The sequence below is a fragment of the Festucalex cinctus genome, chromosome 16, assembly GCF_051991245.1.
Source record: "Festucalex cinctus isolate MCC-2025b chromosome 16, RoL_Fcin_1.0, whole genome shotgun sequence".
Taxonomy (NCBI): domain Eukaryota; kingdom Metazoa; phylum Chordata; class Actinopteri; order Syngnathiformes; family Syngnathidae; genus Festucalex; species Festucalex cinctus.
Window position 1 is genome coordinate 23,025,971 of NC_135426.1, and position 24,483 is coordinate 23,050,453.

At 41.8% G+C, this 24,483-nt stretch overlaps 1 protein-coding gene across 2 annotated transcripts; it reads left to right on the top strand.

Moving 5' to 3' along the window:
• The first annotated feature begins 867 nt into the window (after nt 1–867).
• Nucleotides 868–24,333, top strand: usp53a (ubiquitin specific peptidase 53a). Of its 2 annotated transcripts, none has more exons than XM_077500048.1 (17): nt 868–1,286; nt 5,969–6,467; nt 8,077–8,169; nt 8,244–8,378; nt 9,411–9,521; nt 10,622–10,704; nt 10,798–10,882; nt 11,004–11,150; nt 12,551–12,700; nt 14,029–14,191; nt 15,645–15,794; nt 15,878–16,018; nt 17,155–17,902; nt 18,627–18,685; nt 22,159–22,213; nt 22,807–23,444; nt 23,506–24,333. In XM_077500048.1, exons 2-17 carry the CDS (start codon nt 6,324–6,326, stop codon nt 23,583–23,585), a joined length of 2,982 nt encoding a protein of 993 aa, XP_077356174.1. In that variant the 5' UTR covers nt 868–1,286; nt 5,969–6,323; the 3' UTR covers nt 23,586–24,333. The 2 variants fall into 2 exon arrangements, with proteins under 2 accessions (XP_077356174.1, XP_077356175.1); XM_077500049.1 differs by having other exon boundaries at nt 868–1,193.
• The last annotated feature ends 150 nt before the right edge of the window (nt 24,334–24,483 follow it).

The following is a 24,483-nucleotide window of genomic DNA, read 5'->3' on the forward strand; positions in this document are numbered from 1 at the left end:
AAAATTGGTCCACTGAGACACGTGCCATGTTAAGTTTATCAATAAATAAATGTTGACATTCGTCCTCTGCTTTCATTTTTCTTAGCAAGACACAGTGTCCAATCACCGGTGAGCTATTTTTGCATTAATTGAAGGCAATTAACTTCAAAGACGCTGCTGGTTTTTATTTTTTAGGTACAATGCAAGCCGCAAAGGCAAACGTGAACTGCTGATTTAAAGTTAACGAGCAATATCGATTCTGACGCCTGCGTATCGATACGTGTATTGTGATGAGGCCCGCAACGATATATTGCCGTATCGATTTTTTGAGCACACCCCTAGTGTAAGGTATCGTGAAAGTTTATTAAAGTCATTAAAGTATATCAAAACATTAAAGCAAAAATAATGTTGAATGCACGCTGAGAGGGGCTGCACAACACGGCAGATAATTCATACAAATAAAAATACAACAAATGCAGATAAATATAATAAAAATAAATGAATAATGCTAACTCAAACCGCAGACGGCGTTTGCTGAAACGAGAGCCTGCTGACGTCACTTTTGTCTCTGTTGGAAAAAAAATACAAGAACAAAACAAAACAAAACAAAACAAAACAAAACAAAACAAAACAAAACAAAACAAAACAAAACAAAACAACAGCAACAAACTATGCAACGGTGCCACGGCCAGTCAATATTTAACCCCTCTCTCCTCCTCCCCGTCCCGTTTAATCATTCGCTGACACACGACTGGTGCAGAAATATAGCAAATGTAACATGCAATGTGCAACTTGTACGCGTGGACGCGCATGCGCGTGTGCGTAGCACGCCGCAGTAACGAGAGTAGAGGCGGAAGGGGCGTGACTTGACTCGGACATCTCTCCTCGAAAAACATCTCTGATCCAGTTCAGGTGCCGAAAGCGACAAAAAGTGGACGCTGCCGTTTGTGGTTCCTGGTTCGGGACGACCGCCGCCGCCTCCTCCTCCTCCTCCTCCTCCCTCTTCTTTCCCCAAACTCAGCCTTCAAAACAAATCCGCTTCAAATTTCACCGCAGAGGGGATTATTTGTCAGAAGAAGGGCGACGTTTGGAGTTGAAAACAAGGACGGAAGTTTTTCGGCGTTTTGATCACGTCTCCTCCCGCTTCAATTTCGCAACTCCTGCTTTTTGAAGAAATTGCAGCACATGTGGATCTATTTCCTAATATCCTTAAGGCAATTTGATTTGTTTTTAAAAGTCTTTTATTTCAGTATTTCATGTTTAATCGTAGTTCCGTGAAGTGGAAATGTACCTGAACCGCAATTCAGGTAAGTGGAAGAAACAGGAAGTCAGGTCGACCAGGTTGTAAAGCAAAATAGCTTCGAAAACCATTAAAAAATATAACAAACTTGTAAATTAACCAAAAAATAAAGCGACATCAACCTTCAATTCGCGCAAAGTTTGTTGTTTACAGCCTCGTGGAATGTAGACTGTCAGCAAAGTCAAGTGCACTGGTGTCTTAAGTATGGGGGGGGGGGGGGGGGGGGGGGAATTACATAAACTATAAACACCATAAATGTACTTAACTATCCGCGTTACTGATTAATACGAATATTTAAGTATGAATAAAACGTGAGTTACAAAAACAAACAAACAAAAAAAACAGGTGTTGCCTACGCTTTTTAGTAGGCTTCACTGCGGCCTTATTTTACAATGAATAATTTATCAATAGTCGACCAAATGTATCAAACGTAAAAGAATTATTATACCATATCCCCTTCCAACATTGTGTGGATTGTAAAAGTGGCCCAGAATGTTCTCATATTGGCAGATTTAAGAGTCTGCCTTTGTAAATAGTGCCAGTGGTGAGCATGCATGCACTGTACAGTGGGTTTTGGGTTCGAATCTCAGCTCTCATCATTCCTGTGTAAGTGAATGTGTTCTTACTGTGTTCCTCCAACAGTCCTAAAACACTTTGGACGCATGCTAGGTCCGATGAAGACTAAATTGGAATGTGAATAATATTTGTTTATCAATATTGGACCTGACGAGGTGACCAATCCAGGGTGTGAACTTACTTTGCCTCAACCCGCAAGTGGAGCAGAAAATGGAGGGATTAGCAAGCATCTATATAACCTGCATGATACAATGTTTTGGTAGTTAAAATAGCTCCAATTAGCTGTACCGCTCATCATGAATGTTGCGACTTGTGGTTTGTCTTCTGTCCTTCATTAATGAGTCGGAGGCACGTCGAATAACCTGTTTTGTCTCTTCTGTTTGAAGTTTGTTTGCCTCGAGAAGTCTGCAGCATTGATGCTAAAACAGCACAAAATAGAGGTTACTGGGGGGCAAGATGGTGGCTGTTGAAATGACACACTTGAGAAGTAAATGGCAGCCGATTTGCTGGAGTTGTTGACACGAAAAGCAGCGGTAATGTAATGTGTGTGTGTGTGTGTGTGATGCCCCCCCCAAAACTCCAAGCATGGATGTATTCGCGTTGCTCTGATGTTGTTGCCATATAGCACGTAGCTGTTTTAAGGCCCGCCTCAAAAAAATCCAAATCCAAAAATGTATTTTACCTGTTTCACTTGAATGAATTGTTTCTTATTAAGCAAAAAGGAAAGGAAAGTTCTTGTTTGTGCATTGTTGGAGTGGGAAGTCTTGTATCCTGGAACATGTGCTTTTGTTTTTGTTGTCGCTTTTCCTCTGCCGGACAACAGTGAGGAATAGCGGGTGAGTCAGCGCCCTGTGGGTGATGTTCTTGTTCCGTGGGCCACAATGTGGCATTGTTGTCCCAAAGGCTTGACAACCTCCCCTCAGTCTTTCGGGGATATTACAAAGCGCATTTTAGACATCTGAACAGCAGTTCAGAATAGTCAGAGAGGGAATTTTTTTGCCCTGGTACGGATTTGGATCGAGTCATCGTGAATTCCTGCCTCCCGTGCAAAAACAGTCCTTCCTAATGAGCTCGTCCATCAGTCGATCAAACGCCGATGACTTGGCGGCAAACCTTCAACTCCCTCGGCCCCGTCCGGACTTGCTGATGCGCCTCTCCGGGTGATTGCTCCAAGGCGCTAGCTCGTGCATTTTCTAAATGACCAGGGAGGAAGAAGCTCTGGACTTTTTTTTTTTTTTTTTCCCCCTTGACACTTCTGGGCGAAGCTTTTTATTTGCAGTCTTCCAGACTTCCTCTGCTACCTTAAGGGGAACAGAACAAATCATATTTGCTTATAAAACTGGGCAGCTCAGAGTATTCTGTCATTGACTATTATTATTTTTTGGTTTTGTGATGCATTTTAAACCTGCATGATTGTCTTTTCAAAAGTTGGAGCGTATACTCATTTTGACTATCGTTCCTTCTATTGAGTTATTTTTTTTTTGTGTGTGTTCTGATCCAGCTGATGCAGTGACCCAGTTTCCACACTGGGATCAATGGTTCCCTTTTTATTGCGTGTTAAGTAGACTGCTCTCGGATCTGTTGGCACCCCATGAGTCAGCACTCGGGCGAAATGTCATTTATTGGAGAGAAAATGATCATTTCTGGCCACTGAGCTGTCAGTCATGTCAAAATATAAACAGAAGGTGATGACCGCGGCATTGAAATGGATTTAAAGGGGATCCATTTTCTGATGGAGATTGGGTTTTATTAGACAATCGTAAAATGGCAGATTATGCCATGCTGTAAGAATGCTGATACTCTCTCACTATGTGACACTTTAACCTCTGTGGCTTGTAACCTGGTCTGGCTGAGTCTAAAAATGTGCCCCGGGTCCATTTTGTTGGACAAAAAAAAAATCATAGCTCGCTTGCATGTGTGATATACTTTTCTTGGGTCTACTAATACAGGGTGGCAGATATATTTTTGTATTGATAGCCTCCTATCTATTAGGGTTGTCAAAACGATTGGCAGTTGTTTTCATACAGACCCTTTGACCCCTCCCTCACACCTTATCATAGCTGCTGTTTTTTTTAGCGATGTATAGTAGGGGTGGGAACCTCTGGGTACCTCACGATACGATACGATCTGCGATACAAGGCTCACGATAAATAACGATTATCTCTCGATATGACGAAGCCGCGATTATCGATAAATTGGTCAGGTATTAAATCCTATGATAATCTACGAAAAAACTACCGTAAACATAAAATAATGTAATATAAATAAATAAATAAATAATAAAAATTAATTCATATAATAAAAAAATACATAAATATAATCTAAACATATAAAATAATAAATAAATGTATAATATATAATAAATATATATAAATAAAAAAAATATATAAAATAATAACAATAATAAGCTCATGTGTCTTCTTCGTCTCAAGACTTCCGTACATTTCGCCACCACTCTTATGAGGGGCTCCCCCTAGCGGCCCACCAAGGAATTGCCCAATAAGTAATGGAGCCGTTATAGTGGATGAATATTAACGACAAATATCGCGATACTTGCGTAGGCGTATCGATAATCTATCAGGAGACAAAGTGTCACGATTTATCGCGATAGCGATATATCGTCACTCTCCCAATGTATAGTAGTGAGAGAACGGCGCCACTTTCGCTCTTCCCGCCAGACCTGAAATTAATCTGAAAAACTTGTGGCTCTTAAGCAACTCTGAGCTTAAGTGATTGCTTTGGAATCCTGTTGCCATGGAGGCCAGCTGCAAAGTGCGGGCCCGCAATCCCGGCGCCCTTTAATTGAATTGCATGAGGATGATGACTGTAAATGCAGTCTTTAAGCACTAAACTCAAACGGTTCCTTAAGTGTTCCATGCTTGCCATGTCGTCATCTGTCAAGGATTCCTGAGATTCTAAAGTAGCAAATGTTGCCTGACTGGTTTTGGTTGAAACTGTGTGCTAAGGTTTGTGTTTTCTTTGAGTCTTTGTGCCTAGATAATATGTTGTGTAACTTTTGGTTTAAATAGTACGTTGTGTGAGGCATGCACCTTCCTGAATATGTGTGTCATTTGGATATTTCAAAATGTGCCTGGCCGAGACGACGAGTGTTTGTCCGGGCATTGAGTAATGTAATAAAAGCCACTGGCACACTCTGTTCTTTCATCAAACTTCATCATCTGCGCAAGTCACCATTTTGGTTTCGTTTGCAATTTATGTTTAGGGATGAACGAGTACTGATACGAAGTATTTGTACTTTGTGCTGTATTGGCCGCCCTATTGTGGCCATGTTAGAATCAGGAACTAGAAATTAAAAGAATAGAAAAATTCAATTAATGTCATGTAATTTTAACTCTTTGACCGCCAAAAACGTTTAATAACGGCAAGTAATATCACGATGTATGCCGCCATAAACGTTTAATGACGTCATCTACGTTTTTTGTTTGTTTGTTTGTTTTATCAATGTTAAGTGCAACATCTTAGTGCAGCGCTGCCTGGTCAATGGGTTGTGGAATCAAAAAACACCAACTAACTATGGCCAGTAGATAGCAGCATTGTGACTCTTTTTCAATGGGCTGTCGGCGTATGGAGTCGGCTGGCACTGTGGGGGGGGCGTTGTTTTGTTTTGATAACGTGTGGCAGTAAAGACTTTCTTTAAAATGATCTGTTGGCTAAGTTTTTCTTTTCATTCTTCATCCAGCTTCGTAAATGTGTAGCGTACTTGTGGAGATTAATGAATGACAATAATGAGATTCAATTGGTGACATGTTCTGGCTACTGTGTCCCTTTTTTTGTTTGTCAACGCTCAGTGAAAAAAAAAAAAAATGCCTGTGGGATCAAGTGGCCGTGAACGCGCCGCCGTTGCCGGGTACACGCTCCAAGTCGACCTTGGCCTCTGTTTTAAGGGCTGTTTATAAAAGTTAATGTGCAAGCTTTGTTGACATTCCTTAAAATCTTTAGTTCAGCCAGGGATAGAGAAAATTTTTTACAATTTCTAAAGTGTTGACATGTTAAACTTGCAAACGCATGTAATAAATGTTAATGATATGCAACATTCCTGGTAAGGTTGCGAAATCCAAATGGCCTCATTGTTGTTGTTGTTGTCTTGGACAGAAGCCGAACGTGGATCCGGTTGGATTCTGTGCGTCGTCAAACGGACCGCTGAATGTCCTGAGCCGCATCACAAATATGTGGCAAGACGAGTCACCTGTGGTTAGAAGACATCGCACCTGCGGACCTGTCAACCTCACAGACTTGCTATTTGGATTATAACTTATTTTTTATTTTTTGGAGACCTTCCTCGTGCACGCAAGACATGGACTAGTGGCCCATGTGTAGCAGGGCATCATCTTCAGCTCGCGGGATCACATAGTCCCAGACTTTTTTTGGGGGGGGGTCACTTTACTCCTCCCGCCCCGGTTGTCTCCCCGCTCGGAGCCGTTGAGGAGGGCTTGACCCCGGCGACCAAATGGCGCTGCTCAGGTTGTTCAGGAAGCCGGGGACCAACCTGGGGAAGGGCTACCAACCGGGGAGCATGATGTCACTGGCCCCCACCAAAGGACTGCTGAACGAACCGGGCCAGAACAGCTGCTTTCTCAACAGCGCCGTGCAGGTACGACTTTGCTTATTCTTGCCACATGTTGGGCTGCTCGAATTATGAAAAAAAAATAATAATAAATATTCGTCACGATTAATTTTTTGGTAATATGGTAATTGAAATCAGGATCATTTGTTTTTTGCTACAAAACAAGAGAATGTTTAAATGTAAAAAATGTAAAGACAAAAAGTGTGGAGTGTAATAATTGAAATTGTAATTGAATTTTGATTAATTGCAACTGCCACATGCGCTCGAAAATGCAGCTTACTGACAAAATCTAGCCACCGTCCTAGTTAATTAGATCAGTGATTGTCAAATGCTGTGCCTGACATTAGTTAGCATGAAGGGATTATTCGCTTCACCGTGGGATTTTGCGGAGATTATTTTCAGGGATAGACCGATTATCGGCTGGGAACTATTCATTTCAATTTTCATTTGACTTCATAAGAGATGCTGCTGACGCTGGGAACTCTCGGCACCGTCGGGTTTTGTTTGAAATGAAATCTAACACATCGAAATGTAACATTTTAGATGGTTTTAAATTTAGAAATCTTACTGTACAAAACAATAGGGAGCTATTTAGTTTTCTTCATTTTTCATTTAACTTTTTAGGACCTGCTGATGACCCTGTGACCTCCCTCAATGTTTTGTTAGAATTTTAATACAAATGTCTTTTTTTTTTTTTTTTCTAAGAGGATCATTGTGCAAATCTGAAGTTTTTAAACAAGCATATGCTGAAAGACATTACAACAAAAAGTTGACTTTGTTTTTTTTTTATAAACTCTGGCGGCAATTTTTTCCCCATTTACTGAAAATTATATCTAATATTTATCAGCCTTCCGTGTGGGGGGGAAAAATCCCACCGGTCTATGTTTTAATTATTTTCCACATGGCCTATTACTGCAGAACAATAAGATGTCCCGGTAATTTTTACTTATAATTCAAAAGGCCAAACATTCAGTCACAGATTCTAGAACATTGTAGAACATGCGACAAAATAATCCCTGCACCTCAGATGTATGTATTTTGTCTGTTGTGGGCATGGTTTGGAATGTAACCACTGTGATAAAAAAAAAAAAAAATAGGGATTATATTGTACTTTGAATGACATTTCTTGGGTGGTGTGCCAAAAAGAAACAAACAGGTTGGGAAATTCGGAATTCGATGATGTCAGAAAAGTGATACTCGGGAGTCAAACGTCGCACACCTGTGCCAGAATTGCGCCATTCCTTTAAACTCTACCTCGACTTTTCTGACGTCCAATTTCTAAATTTGTTTTTTCGTCTTCATGCCAAAGCTGTACGGCCCCTCCCCAGTTTGACATCTTAGTCACCCCCCCGAGTTGGTCAGGCCTTTTCTGGGGCGACGTAATAATAATAATAATAATAATAATAATAATAATAATAAACTTGAAGGTTGTGTCTTCTGACTGGTGGGGTGTCGACTTCCGGCTTGCCTCGTGGTTTTCCAGTCAGCGGCCCGCAAGTGAGGTCACCCTCCAGCTCTGCGTGACTCACTGGGGTGAGGCGGCAGATGAGCACCCTCCCCCGTCGGGGTTGTTCCTCTTCTGAAGGACCTTGAAAATGCAAATTTGTTTTGTTGTTGTTTGCGTCCAACTGCGTAGGTCCTGTGGCAGCTGGACATTTTCAGACGCAGCTTGCGGCAGCTACCTGGCCACTTCTGTTTAGGCGAGTCGTGCATATTTTGCGCGTTAAAGGTACAGTGTTTTTCCGTCAGCAATTGTTTTCCTGTTTTGTCTGCGCACCAACCCCTCCTCATCCGTCTCCTCAGGGCATATTCTCCCAGTTCCAGCACAGTCGGGAGCGTGCGCTGCCGTCAGACAACCTGCGTAACGCCTTGGCGGAGACCTTTAAGGATGAGCAGCGCTTCCAGCTGGGCTTCATGGACGATGCCGCAGAGTGCTTTGTAAGTTCCTGCGGCATAACCCCCCGTGGGAAGGAGAGTAGCATAAAGGGAGAGTGAAATTTGTGCGTATTGCAATCAAGTCTTCGGCGAGGTCACAGAAAAAGAGCTTCCGTCCCTCGCATCAACCCCGACCAGGTTGCCGCGAAATATCAGGATGACGGATTATGTAAGCGCCGGGGATTGCATCACTTGCGCGCTACGCTGGATGCGTTTGTTGAAAACTAAATAAATGGGGCTATTGTGGAGAAATGCAGTGAAAACGGCAGGGAGTGAAGCAAACGGGCCCTTGCTCGCCGCTGCCGCTTTGGTTCAGTGTGTTTAAAGGGGATGTCAGCACCAGCATTTTCTTTCTAGTCTAAACGCATCATTCTGATTAATATGGCGTTTATGGAATATGAATTAAATGGCAAAATCCACCCATTTTGGTCTATCTCAGGGGGCGGCCATTTTGCCACTTTGCCTGAAAATGACATCACAGTTATCGGCACGCAGGGTTCAGCCAACCAACATGGCTTAGCTTTTTTTTTTTCTTTTTTTTTTTTTACATTATTATTTTTATTGTATTTATTATTATTATTATACTATTAATAGTATAATATATAATAGTAACTATTACTATTATACAATATTATTTTATTATTATTATTATTATTATTATTATTATTATTATACTATTAATAGTATAATATATAATGGTAACTATTACTATTATACTATATTATTTTATTATTATTATTATTATTATTATTATTATTATTATTACTCCTTGCACACTGCAGTAACCTCTGAAGGCATGCTACGCCATCTTTAATAATTGATCACGCGGAGACCTGAGAACACCCGAGTCGCTGGGCGCTAGCCTTCCCTGCTTTGAAAACCTTTTGCCGAAAATTGCGCTTGCTCGGTCCCAGTCTGAGCTGCACATGAGAAACGAGCAGACCGTTGCACATGTGAACGGACATTCTCTCTTTTAATGGCTTTTTTGTTGTTGTTGTTGTTGTTGTTGATGATTAATGTCATATTGTGTGCCAGGAAAACATCCTGGAGAGGATCCACTTGCACATCGTGCCTGAGGAGACCGACGCGTGCACCTCAAAGTCTTGCATCACCCATCAGAAGTTTGCCATGTCGCTTTACGAGCAGGTGAGTGGGACATCAACTCGATGTCGTTTCGGCTTTGCCAACGTTTGAACGCACGCGCGTGAATCAACGTCCGAGACCGTTTGGGTCCAATTCGTCATATCCCGATAGGCAGGCGGACTCGGTGGAATAAAGCACATTTGATTGTACTCGCGTTCTTCGATGCAGCGTCAGCAGAAGCCAGTAAATGACAGATGGTGTCGTCAGGGGTGGCGAGATCCGGTCCTCGATGGCCGCAGTCCTGCCTGTTTTGGATATTTCCCTTCTTCAACACAGCTGATTCATGATCAGCTCATCAGCAAGCTCTGCAGAAGCCTGATAACGAGCCTGTTAATTGGAATCAGCTGCACTTCGAGTAGGGAAATCTATAAAACCTGCAGGACTCCGGCCCTCGAGGACCGCAGTTTGCCACCGTAAATGGTTGGTGATAAATCTCATTTTGTGCCCCTTTTCACAGATAAAAAAAACAAACATACATTTTATACAAAATGTCCCTTTTAGCCTCTCTATTGTTTATAGTTAACTCATTCACTTGCAGCCATTTTCACTGTTTTACTGTATTTTGCAAGGCCCACAGAATATTGTGTTCTATTGCTAGAAAAATATGAAACCTACCAAAAGAAAGATTAGAGTCTCTTCTTTCATAAGGAAAAAAAAAAAAAAAGTATAATTGTTTCCGTTTTGCAGCAACTAGCATTAGAATATAACTGTTTCATCAATCTTCACATTCCCGGTGAAAACACTGACAAAAAGAGCTTGTGGCTGGATTGTCCTGCCACCTGCTGGCAGTTTTTGTAATAACTATCATTGCTTTAAGCCACCTTTTCATGTCAGAAGCTGCATCAAAGCCATCTGTATGCTCTTGTTTAAAAAAAAAAGAAAAAAAATAGTGTAAATACGTATTTGGGAGTGAAGGACAACGCATTGAAAAAACGTGTTTACACGTTTTTGGTTTTGAATGACTTAATTCTCCAAAATCCCAATAATTTTTTTTTTTTTAACCAAACCACTGAATCAGGTAGCTATAACGGGGAATGTAATAGACAGGAAAATGATAGACATTTTTGGTCATTTGTTGTTTTTTTTTGTCTCCCTGTCCGCAGTCCGTGTGCCGTAGCTGTGGGGCATCCTCTGACCCGCTGCCGTTTATAGAGCTGGTACATTATGTCTCCACCACCGCACTCTGGTAAAGCAGCGGCAACATGAAGGCCCAAAGTGCTCGTCACTTTTTGCTGTCTGCCTCACTCGTCTGTTTGAACCCCCCCAAACTCTTCCTCAGCCAGCAGATGTTTCAGCGCAAGGACGATTCCTTTGGAGAACTGTTACAAGCGGCGTGTACAGTTGGAGACCTTCGTAACTGTCCTGTAAGTGGCAAAACAGAGATCATCATTTTTTTTTTTTTCATGATTGCAATATCGACCAATCAGTGTGGAGGGGGAAAAATGGAGGATTTTACTTTTTGTTTACTCCGCTCTGTTGCTCTAGAGCAAATGTGGCCAGAGGATTCGGATCAGGCGCGTCCTCATGAACTCCCCGGAGATCGTCACCATCGGCTTCGTGTGGGACTCGGACCAGTCGGACCTGACCGAGGACGTGATCCGCTCACTGGGGCCTCACCTCAGCCTGTCTGCGGTGAGCGCCGTCCACACCGCGCACGCCTCCAACGCCCGCCAGGGGCTCGTGTCCGTCGTCCGCTGCCGCCGCCGCCGTCGTCGTTGCGTAATCAGCCAGTGACCCGTTGGGGGGTCTCCCTGCCACACTGATCAAACCCCCCCCCCGCCAGTTGGTGTCAAGCGGTTCAAATACCCCTCCCTAGCAGACGAGCTTGAAAGCCATTGGCGAGCAGGATAGCGCTGCTGGAAATCAAACCGGGGCGGGCTCCTCGCACGTTACATAACTTCCGCAGTGAAAGTGTTCGTCGTGTTTATTTGGCAGCCCCTCCCTCTCGCATGTTTGTCCAGCTCTCGCCGCAAAAGCCTCAATTCATTTGGGAGTGTTGAATGTGACATTATTGGGTGTTAAAGGCAGACCCACCAGCGCCGCCCCCAATTGTTTGCAAGCTATTGTTCGCGAGGGTGGGAACTGGCTGAGCAGGAAGCGCACGAGGAATAAACAAAACTTATTTCTTGAGATGCTGGGTGCCTTCTTCACCTTTTGGACGGTTCTCTTTTTAATGTTAAAGTACAACTTTTTTTTTTTTTTTGGTCCCGTTTTACGCAAAGCCTTATTTGCTCATATGAAGTCTACTTAGTAATTTTGTGAGGAAATCCTGTTTTGTTTGTATGTTGGAACTAGAAGTAATGCAACGTGCTGTTTTCAAAGTTTAATTTGTCACATCATTTGGCCTATTCACTAGGGATGGGTATTGATTTCTAATTTCCTCAATCGATTTGAGTTTGATTTACAAGAGTTCAGTTTGATTCAACTTCGATTTGTCTTTTTTTTTTCCCCGATTTGATTCACTTCAATTAAAGTCGATATCGATTAATTATGGCACATCAATTCTTCTTAAATGTCAAGGACATGATAAAAACTCCACAAATATAAATAAAGATGACTTGACTTGACAAATATTACATTTCAAAGTAAAATTTACAGAGGCAGTATCTGGTGAAATTATTTTATTTTATAATTATAATAATTTTTTATTATATTTATATTTTGTATTTATTATTATTATTATTATTATTATTATTATTATTATAATCACTGAAGTGTTACACATTTACATCAGCAAGGACGAGATGAAAATATTTTCATAATCTAATTCAATATTTATAAATGTACATTTAAAAGTCAGGTCTTTCATAAATGTAATAATAAAATGCTTTTAAATTCATGTACAAAAGCAATTTGGCCTTTAAAATTAAATTTATATAAAAAATTAAATTTAATATATATAATATAATATAATATAAATATAAATAATTTGATATGGAAGAAGCTCACAAAGATGTTTTTTTTTTTTTAACTATTTTTTTCATTCTTTAGTTCTTTTCCAACAGTGATTTAAAGCAATTGTTGTTGTGCAGCTTTTCTACAGGGTGACCGACGAGCACGCTGTAAAAGGTGAGCTGCTGCTCGTGGGGATGATTTGCTACTCCAGCCGCCACTACTGTGCCTTCGCCTACCACACCAAGTCCTCCAAGTGGGTCTTCTTCGACGATGCCACCGTAAAAGAGGTGACGAAAGCACACCAACCAGAACCACATTCAGTAATAATGTGTTATTTAGCCCCTCATTGTGGAACAAAAAGCAAAGTCCGACACTATGAATGCGAGCCAGCCATTTTATGTCCACCTCGAGTCGCACTGCGCAGAGCTCTGGCTGCTGCCAAGTCCGCACAATCCTAATTTGAAGCGGTGCCAAATTGTCCATAGAAACAGCAGAACCTCTGACGTTGAAGACGTTCACATTCCGCTTCACTTCCAAGTTGTTCTCATTTAAACACTTTTTTATTTTTATTTTTTATTTAGATATTTTTTATTTTTTTTCTAGAATAAAGTGCAATTGCACCTCCAGTACATTAGGGGGCAGCCTGCTCATTATTGGCAGAGTGTGCGCAGGGAGCATTCGCTCGGTGGTGTAGGGGTTTTGTTTGCACTGAGCATGTGCGCTTTGCACAAAAACAAAAAACAAAAAAAAATCAGCACAAATTATTTTATGTTTTTGTTTTGCAGGTAATTTTTTTTATTTATTTTTTTATATATATATTGTGCTCCTGAGTTAATGTTGGTGATGAGTTTGAATTCATTATTATTTATTGATTTTATGTAATTTTATTTTTCCGTATCATATGGTGGTCAGTCAAAAAAAGTTTATAGTTTAATTAAGGATTTAATTGTATTTTTGAATTTCAGATGCACTTTAAATCTTTTCTGTTACAGTTAATAAAGCTATTCTTTGTTGTAAGTTGGTCCATAATTCTACTTCAAATTAGACTATTTATAGACGTGGGGGTGGGGTTGGCGGGGGGGGTGGCATGACAGGAAATAATTGAGAAGCACTGCTATATTGAAACCATCAATTTGATATGACTCATTTGATTTGTGGCTCTTCAGTGTGATTTTTTTTTTTTTTTTTGTGAAGATATTCAGTGTGACAGTTGTGTATTTTCCTCTTAAATGGTGCCAACAATTTTGTCCATGTCTTGATAGAGTTTACACGTAAGACAGAGACGTCCTCCTTTGCGCTGCATCTGCTATATTTCGATTTGTTCGTCGGCCGCTGCTGCTCGTCCTCGTCTCTCCGCTTGTAATCTTCATTTGCTTCATTAAGAAGCACGCGGGCATCTGTTAGCCCGCAGCTTGCCTTTGTGGCGTCTCGGCGGCGGCACCTGACGAAGCCGCGCTAATGTGATTGTTCCGCCCGCTCGCCAGTTGGACTGTTCGTCCTCGTTTTATCTTCACTTCCGGTTTGGCGTCTGTTCTAACATCTGCTGGCGCCCACAGGTTTAATTTTCGTGAACGATCACACGCTGTCCTTTTCTACTCCTGTTCTTACTTTTTAGGTCGGCTCCAGGTGGAAAGATGTCGTCGGCAAATGCATTAAAGGTCACTTCCAGCCCCTTCTGCTGTTTTACGCCAACCCGAACGGCAGCGCCATCACGGCGGAGGACGCGCCTCGGCAGACGCCGAGCCAAACCCGTTACAAGAACCTCGAGAACGGAGAAGGCAAGTCGCGCTCGTTGGTGAAGAGATGCAATGGCGAGCTGAGAAATGTGATTTTGCACGCACGTTAAGCGGCTCGTGCAGGCAGTTGAGCGAGAGAAGCGAGCGCAACATCTCGCTCCTGGATTATACACCCCGGGATTTGTGCGCTTGGGGGAGGTTTTATCCCCCGTTTACAGATCCTCCTCAAAACCCTCCAGGCTGGCCGGAGCCCAGGTCCAAGCTGGGTGGCAGCCGGCCTGACGGGGCGAGTGACGAAAGCAACGATGTCATGGTCTCACTCACGCGTGCAAGCAATGTGCTTTCAACGCTACTTAGACCAGTGGTGTCAAAAATGCGTCCCGCGGGCCGGATTGGGCCCGCAAAGGGTTTTACCCGGCCCGCGAGAAAAATTTGTAACGTCGGACCAATTAATCAGCTGGCCACAATCAAAACATATTAATTTATAATTTCACAAGCAGTCCTCAGATGAGCAAGTCAGCTTGTATGGGGAATCATCCCGGATGTCATTATTTTACACACAACTTAAAGTTACGATTTGTTTGTTTATTTATTTATTTTTAAATCGTAGACCGACATAAACATGTTAATAAATACGACACAAATTATTTACTGGTAACACAATAGATATGATAAGGATTAACATCCTTATAACATCTTTAACTCACTTGCTCCCAAAAACATATAAATATGTTCTATTTTAAATATTAACAGTGTTCCAAATACGTATTTTTTATTTTTCATTTTTTGATAGAGCATACAGAAGGCTTTGATGCAGCCTCTGCACTTAACTCATTTGCTCCCAATAACGTGTAAATACGTTTTTTTAAATGTTCTAAGTGTCCCAAAGATGTATTTATACGTTTTTTGTTTGTTTGTTTTTTTAATGCTAGAGCATACAGAAGGCTTTGATGCAGCCTCTCAACTGCAAAGAACGGTTGCAGAAATGGTAGTTATTACACAAACGGCCAGCAGGTGGCAGCAGAGAAAAGGAGATTAACCAGGGTCATCTAGAAAAAAAGCTCAATTACTTGCAATTTTGAATAGATTTGTGAAAACTGATGAAACTCTCTTCTAATGCTAATTGCTGCAAAACGGAAACAGATGAAAGGAGAGACTAATCTTTCTGTTGGTAGGTTCCATGTTTTTATAACAACAGAACACAATATTTTGTCCGTCTTGCAAAAATCGCGGGGAGCGAAGGGGGTTGCTTCAGTGAAAATGGTGAAAGTGTTGCTGCGTTACATTTGCATTCATGTTATTTTTTGGAACAGTAATTTAGGGTTAGCCCACAAATAGCGAAAATCTGCGTATAATTGACGGCAAAAGTTGTATACTATACCATTATTTTACCGATCCGGCCCACTTGGTCATATATTTTCCTCCATGCGGCCCCTGAGCTAATCTGAGTTTGAAGACTGTATAAAAATGTGATCTTTTCTTCTCGCCCACTTAGGCGTGACATCTCCACTTCCGTCCCCCAAGAAGCTGGAACTGACCAAGGAGAATCTGAACGCGCTGCTGGGTCTTCAGTCCTCCTTAAATCAGAAAACCCCTTCCACTTTTAGCCGCGGCAGCGCCCACACTAGTGGCGGACGGGGGACAGGTAACAGTACAAGTGATTTGACTGAATTAGATGTCCACAAAAAGGAACAATGTTCAATTTCTGTTCAATCATGTCTTCGATAGTGAAAATTGGCGCCAGCGATCCCAAGCGTCAATTCCGAGAGATTTTCAGGGAAGTTGTGCAGCGAGCCGGCGGCGAGGCGCGTCCAGCCGGAAGAGAGTCCGATCGACGAGGTCAGCGTCGGCCGGAATCGCGCTACAGAGGTCGGTGTCACGGATCCTCGCGTCCCTGCCCCGCCCACACCGCATCAAACATGCGTGGGGAGAATTCCCAGGCTTTTACGACACACGACATTCTGCCGGCCTTATTACGTAAGCGACGTGTCAGAAAGGGGATTAACTGCTGACGTCCGTTTGAGCTTTCTTTCATCCCGCTCTCTCTGAGTTGGAATTCTCTTGATTCCGTTCCTCACAGCCGACAAAACGCACATCGCATACATATCCTGTTTGCAATTATTTTATTTGGATTTTTTAGTCCTGTTAAAGGTAGCACAGGTCGCGTTTGCGCAATAAACATACCAACGTGCATTGAAGTAAAACATTTAATAAACGTTTGCATACGGCATTAAGAATATTTGTTCAAGTTAAATTATTTTTTTTTCCATTTTAAATGTAAATAAGTAACTGATTAGAAACAGCGGAGGACGAAGCGTGTGCATTGGGTCAAAAAATGTTGAAGACCTCATAACGTTAAATGTCAAAAGAATTAACATATAACAGGTGCTCGTAAAGTTTGGCAGGCAAAAACTGTTTGATTAAAAAAACCTTTTTAATTTAAATTTAATTTTACTTTACTGTACTGTACTGTATTTAATTTAATTTATTTAATTCAATCTCTGGTGTAATAACCTTATTTATTGATTAAATTTGTATTTATTATTATTATTATTATTATTATTATTATTGTTATTATTATTAATAATTCAATATCTGGTGTAATAACCTTATTTGTTGATTGATTGAATTGTTTTTGTTTTGACAGCTCTAGTATTTTTTCGTCACGTTCTTGAAAAGCGGCCAAGGTGATGACTCAATATCCTGAGAATAGACTATTGAGGTTGAATTGTGTTTAGAAAAAAAAACAAAAAAAACATGGAATTGGACTCCCATTGACTGTAATTAACACCTTTTTGTGTCCTTTCATGCCCTTCCTGTTTTTTTTGTTTTTTTTTTCCTCGCCAACCTGCTGTGTTCTTTGTCAAAACATCGCATGTGTAATAAATTGATATCCTATCGCCTCTTGAACATGTCATATACCTGCACAAGCTAAAAAACAAAAAAAAAAGCCAGTCTTGATTGCTCCTTCCACTTGTGACAATTTGTGTTTTATTCTCACACAGATGTGGGTCAAGACCGCATCTACTCCCGATCTACCTCCCCCCCGGAAAATGGTTTCAAGCAGCACATGGAGACTCATCTGTACAGCAGCCAGGGAAAAGGTCCCACGCGGAACGAGCGCCCACCCCAACTTGGCACCAAACCTTCTCATGTGGCCGTGCGCTCCAGCTCAAGGGTTCAAGTGCTACCCAGCGTGCCCATCGGGAGAAACGCTCACTACAGCAGGAAATCGGACACCAACGGCTACGAGACGGACAGCAGCCAGGATTCTCGCGGGCGTTCCGGTCGCAGCCGAGCCGATCGTCTCTGGAAGCCGATGCGGGAGGTGCTCAACGTGGACAGCGTCGTGAGCGGCAACGGCCAGGCGGCCGATCCGGAGCGGCTGCAGCTAAGCCCGCGGAGGTGGCCTCGCAGCAATTCCCCGACGCGAGCGTGGGAGGCGATGCGGGGAGGCCGGGAGGAACGCAAGTCCAAGAACCTGATGACCATTTACGAGGACGACCAGAGGCACGAAAACGGCAGCAGCCGCAGCTCGCTTGAGTCGCTCGGCCGCGGCGGCTACGGTGACAAGGACAGGCCAGTCGCGGCGGCTCGTAAAGTGTATGGCGACAACTGGAATATCCAGAGAACGGAGTCCGGCTATGAGAGCAGCGACAGAAATAGCAATAGCTCGGCAAATCTGGACTCACCCGTGGTGGAGAACTTCCCCCCCAAAGAACTACGGCCAATACCTGAGCTGCAGCTGACCCGGTAAGAAAAATGAGTTGAGCATTTTCATTAACTGTACATTCACTCGTTTGCTCCCAAAGACGTAATTATACGTTTTTTTTTTTTTTTTTTTTTTTTTTTTTTTTTTTTATGATAGAGCATACAGAAGGCTTTGATGCAGCCTCTGAACTTTATAACAAAGCAATTGTAGTTATTACAAAAACTACCAGCAGATGGCAGCAGAGTATAAGAGATGAACCAGGGCCATGTTGCAAAAGGCTTTTTCCCCACTGTTTTAATTAAACAGATTTGTGAATAATGATGAAACTTAGCTATTTTCTAATGTTAATTGCTGCAAAATGGAAATGGATAGAAATATATATTTTTTTTCCTGATGAAAGAACATACTCTGATCTTTCTTTTGGTAGGTTCCATGTTTTCATTGCAATAGAACACAATATTCTGTGGGCCTTGCAAAATCAAGTCAAAATCAGTGAAAATGGTTGGGAGTGAATGAGTTAATAATAAGTTGTAATGCAGTGCCACCATTGTACAAGGGTGTCTATTTTGTTGCACATTTTTCTTGGAGCCTATGAACAGGTAGCACAACGTAGCTCCGCCCCAGGTATCACGATAAACGCAAAGCCGTCCAAAGCGTATCGCAAACATATTTGGAAAATTTTTATGGAAAATTGCATAACACGTCTCTTGTAATGTTCAATCCCAGCACGTGTGATTAATTTTCACTTTTTTTTTTTGCTTTTAGGGATATATTCCCTCCAAGGGGAAGTGATGATGACATATCGCAAGCTACCTTTTGGACTGGTAAGTCACTATTATTAAAAGAAGGCACTCAAGACTATTCCGATGTATTTTGTAAACAATCTGAAGAATCAAAATAGTTTTTTGTCCTACGGTATAATAAGAGAAAAAAACAACAACAACAAAATCTTCAGGAAAGAAATCCAACTTTTAGCCCTCTTATGTAAAAACTAATTCCCCTCAACGTGAATGCTGAGTGAGCTTGTAAGGGCCACCAGCTGTGCTCAGCCGGGCAGAAAATGCCACGGCCGGCCGGGCCTGTCAGAAGGTGGTATTCAGACGGCAAGCCAACAAACTGCAGGCATGTTTATTGCCAGGTCATGGTGAGTTTCAAAATGAAGCGCAAAACCGACTGCATTACCTCTGCCAAGAATGTTTTTTTACAAGTCTAAGATGAGGGTAAAAAGTTTTTTTTTTTTCCCCCTCTAAATTTTTGACTATTTGATTTGATTTGATTTATTTTATTTTTTTTACTGTCCTAGAATAAAGTGCAATTGCACCTCCACTACATTGGGGGGCAGTGGCGCTCTCATTATTGGCAGAGTGTGCGCAGGGAGCATTCACTCGGTGGTGTCGGGGTTTTGTTTGCACTGAGCATGCGCGCTTTGCACACAGCAAAATAAAAATAAAAAAATAAAAAATCAGCACAAATTATTTTAGATTTTTGTTTTGCAGGTTAAAGTTTTTTTTAAAATATTGTGCTCCTGAGTTAATGTTGGTGATCAGTTTGAATGCATTATTATTTATTGATTTTATGTAATTTTATTTTTCCGTAACATATGGTGGTCAGTCAAAAAAAGTTTATAGTTTAATTAAGGATTTAATTGTATTTTTGAATTTCAGATGCACTTTAAATCTTTTCTGTTACAGTTAATAAAGCTATTCTTTGTTGTAAGTTGCTCCATATTTCTTTCTTTTTTATATTCTCTTATACGTTAATACGGATACAGTGTTATGCATTGGTGTGCTTATAACAATTTTATAGACAATTGATACTATTTATAGTCATGTGGGGGTGGAGCACGAGATTTTATTTTATTTTTTACTTGGGGGGGCATGACAGAAAACAATTGAGAAGCACTGCTTTAATACAAATAGTCAGCCGAAGAGGTTGAACGTAAAATCTTGAAACTTGTTTAACCTGTTTGGGGGGAAGTACTAGATGTGCATGCGCATTAACACAACCAGAATAATGTATGGCTCGGATAGCTCAAGTTCACTTGTATAGAAAATAGATGAGATGGATTATTGCATATGGCGGCCACGCCCCCTTTTACACTCCAGCAAATAAACATCCCCCAGCCACTTTCCAGTTTGTGTAAAATTTCGAGTATGAGGTATTTGTCTGCTTCTCATGCTCACTGTATTGACGAGCTTGCATTTCAGATTCAGATTCACTTCAGATTCCCATCCAAAATTGAGACTAAATTGAGGCGCAGACATGGCGGGACTGACAACTGGCGTAAAAGGGCCGCCTTTGCCATGGAAACGGTGCCGTGTGAACTATGATGTCGCCGTCGCTAAATCATCATTGGCTGCTCCAGCATCTCGCGGAGGCCGTTAACGCTCCCGTTTTGCAATTGACCGCGCGACCCGGCGGCGCTCGCGCGTGACGCAAATATTGTTGGGATGAGTTTGAACCTGCGGGCCAATCGAATGGACTCCCTTCTCCTCGCTGTTTTGCATAATTGTCTGTCCTTGAGTTCGCCGGCCGAGGCCGAGCTTGAATTATGGCTTACCTGGCCAGACATTTTTAACGTACAACAGTGGATGTAGAATCTTTTTATTTATTTTTTCTCTTCCAGTCTCTAGCAAAGAGGTGTGCCGGCATTTTCTTTATTTTTGAAGAAGGATCACAGATCAGCAGCCTCAAATTGTGAATTGCCTGATGGATTTAGCAGCTTAAAAACGCAATAGCGTTGTGGAGACAGTGGGCGGGGTTTGCTCTGACCCCGGTGTAATTGCATGCCAGCACAAAGGATTTAGCCTCTAATGCTTTTGAGAGAGCGAGAGAGTGTGCTGACGCATCGCAGATGGCCGCTCTCGCCTTTCGTTTCGTCCGTTTCGTCAGCTGTTCTCGCGGATCGCGCTCACCATTTTTTTTCCCGACGCAGCTCGCTGATACGGACGCCGTCCAGGGATCTGATGACTAGACAAGAATTGTCAGGTCAGGATTCCGCACTGGCCAAACCGAATCAATCCAATTTAAGAAATACAGTCAAACCACATAATCCGTTCCAGAAGGCTGTTCAAAAAGCGATTTGTTCGAAATCCAAAACAATTTTTCACATTAGAATTAATGTAAATAATTTTAATCCGTTCCAAGTCTTAAAAACCCCCCAAAAAACTCTTACCAAGTTTTTTTTTTTTTTTTTTTTTTTTTTTACAATTTTACACCATAAACTGCACTGTAAACTGTTTACCATAAATAGAAAAGGGTAGAAATAGACACTGTTTTATTTAGATATCCTATCTAAAATGATGAAAAAAAAAAAATGCAAACATTTCTTTTTTTAAATTCAATAGTATCCGTATTCACGTATAAGAGAATTTAAAAAAAAGAAAGAAATATGGAGCAACTTACAACATAGAATAGCTTTATTAACTGTAACAGAAAAGATTTAAAGTGCATCTGAAATTCAAAAACAAAATTAAATCCTTAATTAAACTATAAACATTTTTTGACTGACCATGTCAAACCATATGATACGGAAAAATAAAATTACGTAAAATCAATAAATAATAATGCATTCAAACTGATCTCCACCAACATTAACCCAGGAGCACAATATTAAAAAAATAAATAATTAAAAAAAAAAAACTTTAACCTGCAAAACAAAAATCTAAAATCATTTGTGCAGATTTTTTTTTTGTTTTTTGTTTTGTTTTGTTTTGTTTTTTTGCTGTGTGCAAAGCGCGCATGCTCAGTGCAAACAAAACCCCGGCACCACCAAGCGAATGCTCCTTGCGCACACTCTGCCAATAATGAGAGCGCCACTGCCCCCTAATGTAGTGGAGGTGCAATTGCACTTTATTCTAGCACAGTAAAAAAAATAAAAATAATCTAAATAAAAAAAATAAAAAAGCATGTTCCCCGAGGTCAAACGCGCCCCCTTGATGGAGCCTCGCGCACCCGGGGGGGGGGCACTATTTGAGAAGCACTGTAACAAACTACTTGCTCAAATAAACGTGGAAGCCATTGCCTTTAATTAGCTCCAAGCTAGGAGGGTCTGAGTATATCTCGCCTTCCGCGCTCCTCCCCAAGGCCGCACATCGCCAGACGAGCCGCTCTGATGCTTCCTGATACCGCGTGGTTGACCCCTGTTAGATAACACGTCCTAAAACGTCATCACATAGTCCCTTTTGCGAAGATATAAAGCCGCGACAGATGTCGGCTAGCTTTATTTCGGACCGTTTGGTGCTCGAATTAACATCTGGGAGCTTTTTTTTTTTTTTTTTTTTTCTTTCTTATTCAGGTGAACAAGGGAAAAGGTCTCCGGACCTGCATGACCCACACAAACCCTTGCAGAGGTAAATATATTTCAATGCATTCATGTAGCAATTAGGGATGTAACGATATCCAAACATCAAGATACGATACTGTCACGATATGAAGGTCATGATACGATAATTATTACGATATTGTGGGGAGGTTGGCGATACAAATACTGTTAAAAAAAAAAAAAAAAAAAAAAAAAAAAAGAGCTCATACTTAATAAATTACACATAATATTGACGTAGCCCGTAGGCAATATCTTATTTTGAAATGACTCGGTCAGAACCATCAAAAAGCCCAAAACGGGTCACAATACTGCCGACGGGTTAATATTGAGGCACTTACTTGCTAAAGTTCCTCCACATATTGACTCGGTTCACAAGCACATTACGTTCATCTGACGATTCATGTGGATTTGAAACGTAGAAGGGCCAAAACATGCCTTGTGAAAATTAAACTGCACTACAAAACTAGCCACCAGAGGGTGCTAGAACTGCACAAATGGAACTCTGGATGTGCTGCTTTTAATATCGTGACATGATGACGACGATATATTGTGACAGTTTTAATATCGTGATATCGTTACATCCCTAGCAGCAATGGGACGCTTATATTGTTTTTTTAATAGAAAAAGAGCCTTCCGATACACTCCTGGAGTCTTACAGCATAACGGGCCGGACAGCGAAATTGATAGTCCAGTGAGCCCGGTTCCGCATGACTTGACAAAGACGAGCAGTTCTGAGTGGCTCAGCTCAGACGACCTCGCCGGACCCTTCTCTGAACACGAGGAGACCCGCAGCGATGCCTTTCCGTACGACTCCCCGCCTCCGCTGCCCCCTAAAAACCACTTCGGTACGGAGCCGCCGGAAGTCCCGGCCCGCCGTCCCAAAAGCCCCGCGCTCTCGCACAACACCCTGATCCGCTGGATCGAGACCACGCCGGCCGAGCGCAGGCTCTCGTCCGACGCCAGCTCCAGCAAGTCCTCAGATCAGGACCGCAACGACCTGTCGGCCAGCGAGAGCGAGGAGAGGGCGCCCGGCCGAGACGGCGCCGACTCGCCTGAGGCGGTCGGATGCGTGCCCACGACTTACTTCACTGTGGATAACTGCATGACGGACACCTACCGGGCCAAGTTCTACAAGCGGCCCGCCTTGCACATGAGAACGGAGGAGCACACGTCCTCAGGGGAGAGCGATGCGGACGTGAGAGGACTTCCCGGGTCAAATGCCGAGTCATCAGAACTCCCTGCAGACCGACCACAACCAGGTACCTAAAAAAAAAAAAAATGTTTTTGGGTTCGCCTTTACGTCCGCCTTCTTTTTTGCAGGCTATTCGGCTTCGACCAAGCCTGTTGCAAAGTGGAACCCGGTTACTCCAAAAGGACTCGACGAGCATGGGTTCCTTTAGGTGGCGCTACAGCAACAACGAGCCTGTGACGGGTTAACCGCAAAAACAAATGACTGTATGACTGTTGAATGTGTTGAACAAGAATGTGGCAGCCGAGCAGATTCGCTCCTCAGAACAAGGTTGAATGAATATTGAATTTGCACAACCAAGAAAGGTACAGAACAAAAAAAAAGAAAAAAGGAATGATCTTCTTTTCAGGGTTATCAAGTCAACAGTACATCTATACCGACTACTGAGCGAGTTTCTACTGTGCCGGTACATTAATGGATCCAAGGGATCCGTCCGTATAAACTGGGCAGGACACAAAATGGGCCAAGGTGAAATCTGGTGTGAATGTCTTCCTCCTGTCTCGTTTTTGTTAATAATAAAGGCCGGGCAGAATGACCCTCACGTGACGGGTAATTAATGCTTATTTGCAGCAAGTCTGTCGCACAAACAAAAAGTCTTAGCACTGGATCACACTCGGAACTGTACAAACGTACTTTTTCTTTGTAGTAAAAATGAGAGCATTTTGTTCTGGGTAGGTGTAGTCATAACATGTTGTCAATATATGTAGTTATCTGTTCATGGTTCAATGTTTAATAAGTGATACAGTGCCTTTTTGTATATATATTTTTTAGTGCCAAAGCAAGGTTTGCTTTGAATCGGCTGTACTTTGTAATTTTTTTCCTTTTTTTTTTAATTCCAGAGAATTTATTTTATTTGTATTGATCGCCTCTTGTTGAGTGAAATAAACACTTTTGATTAACCTATGTGTTCTTTTTTGTTTTTGTTTTGGCTTTTTTTTCCCCCCCCCAACTTAAAAAGACTCGCCTGTAAACTGCTCACAATGTTTTGCTGCCACCTGCTGTTATGTGCACCACATTACATCCAAACATTGATTCACATGTAATCGTTT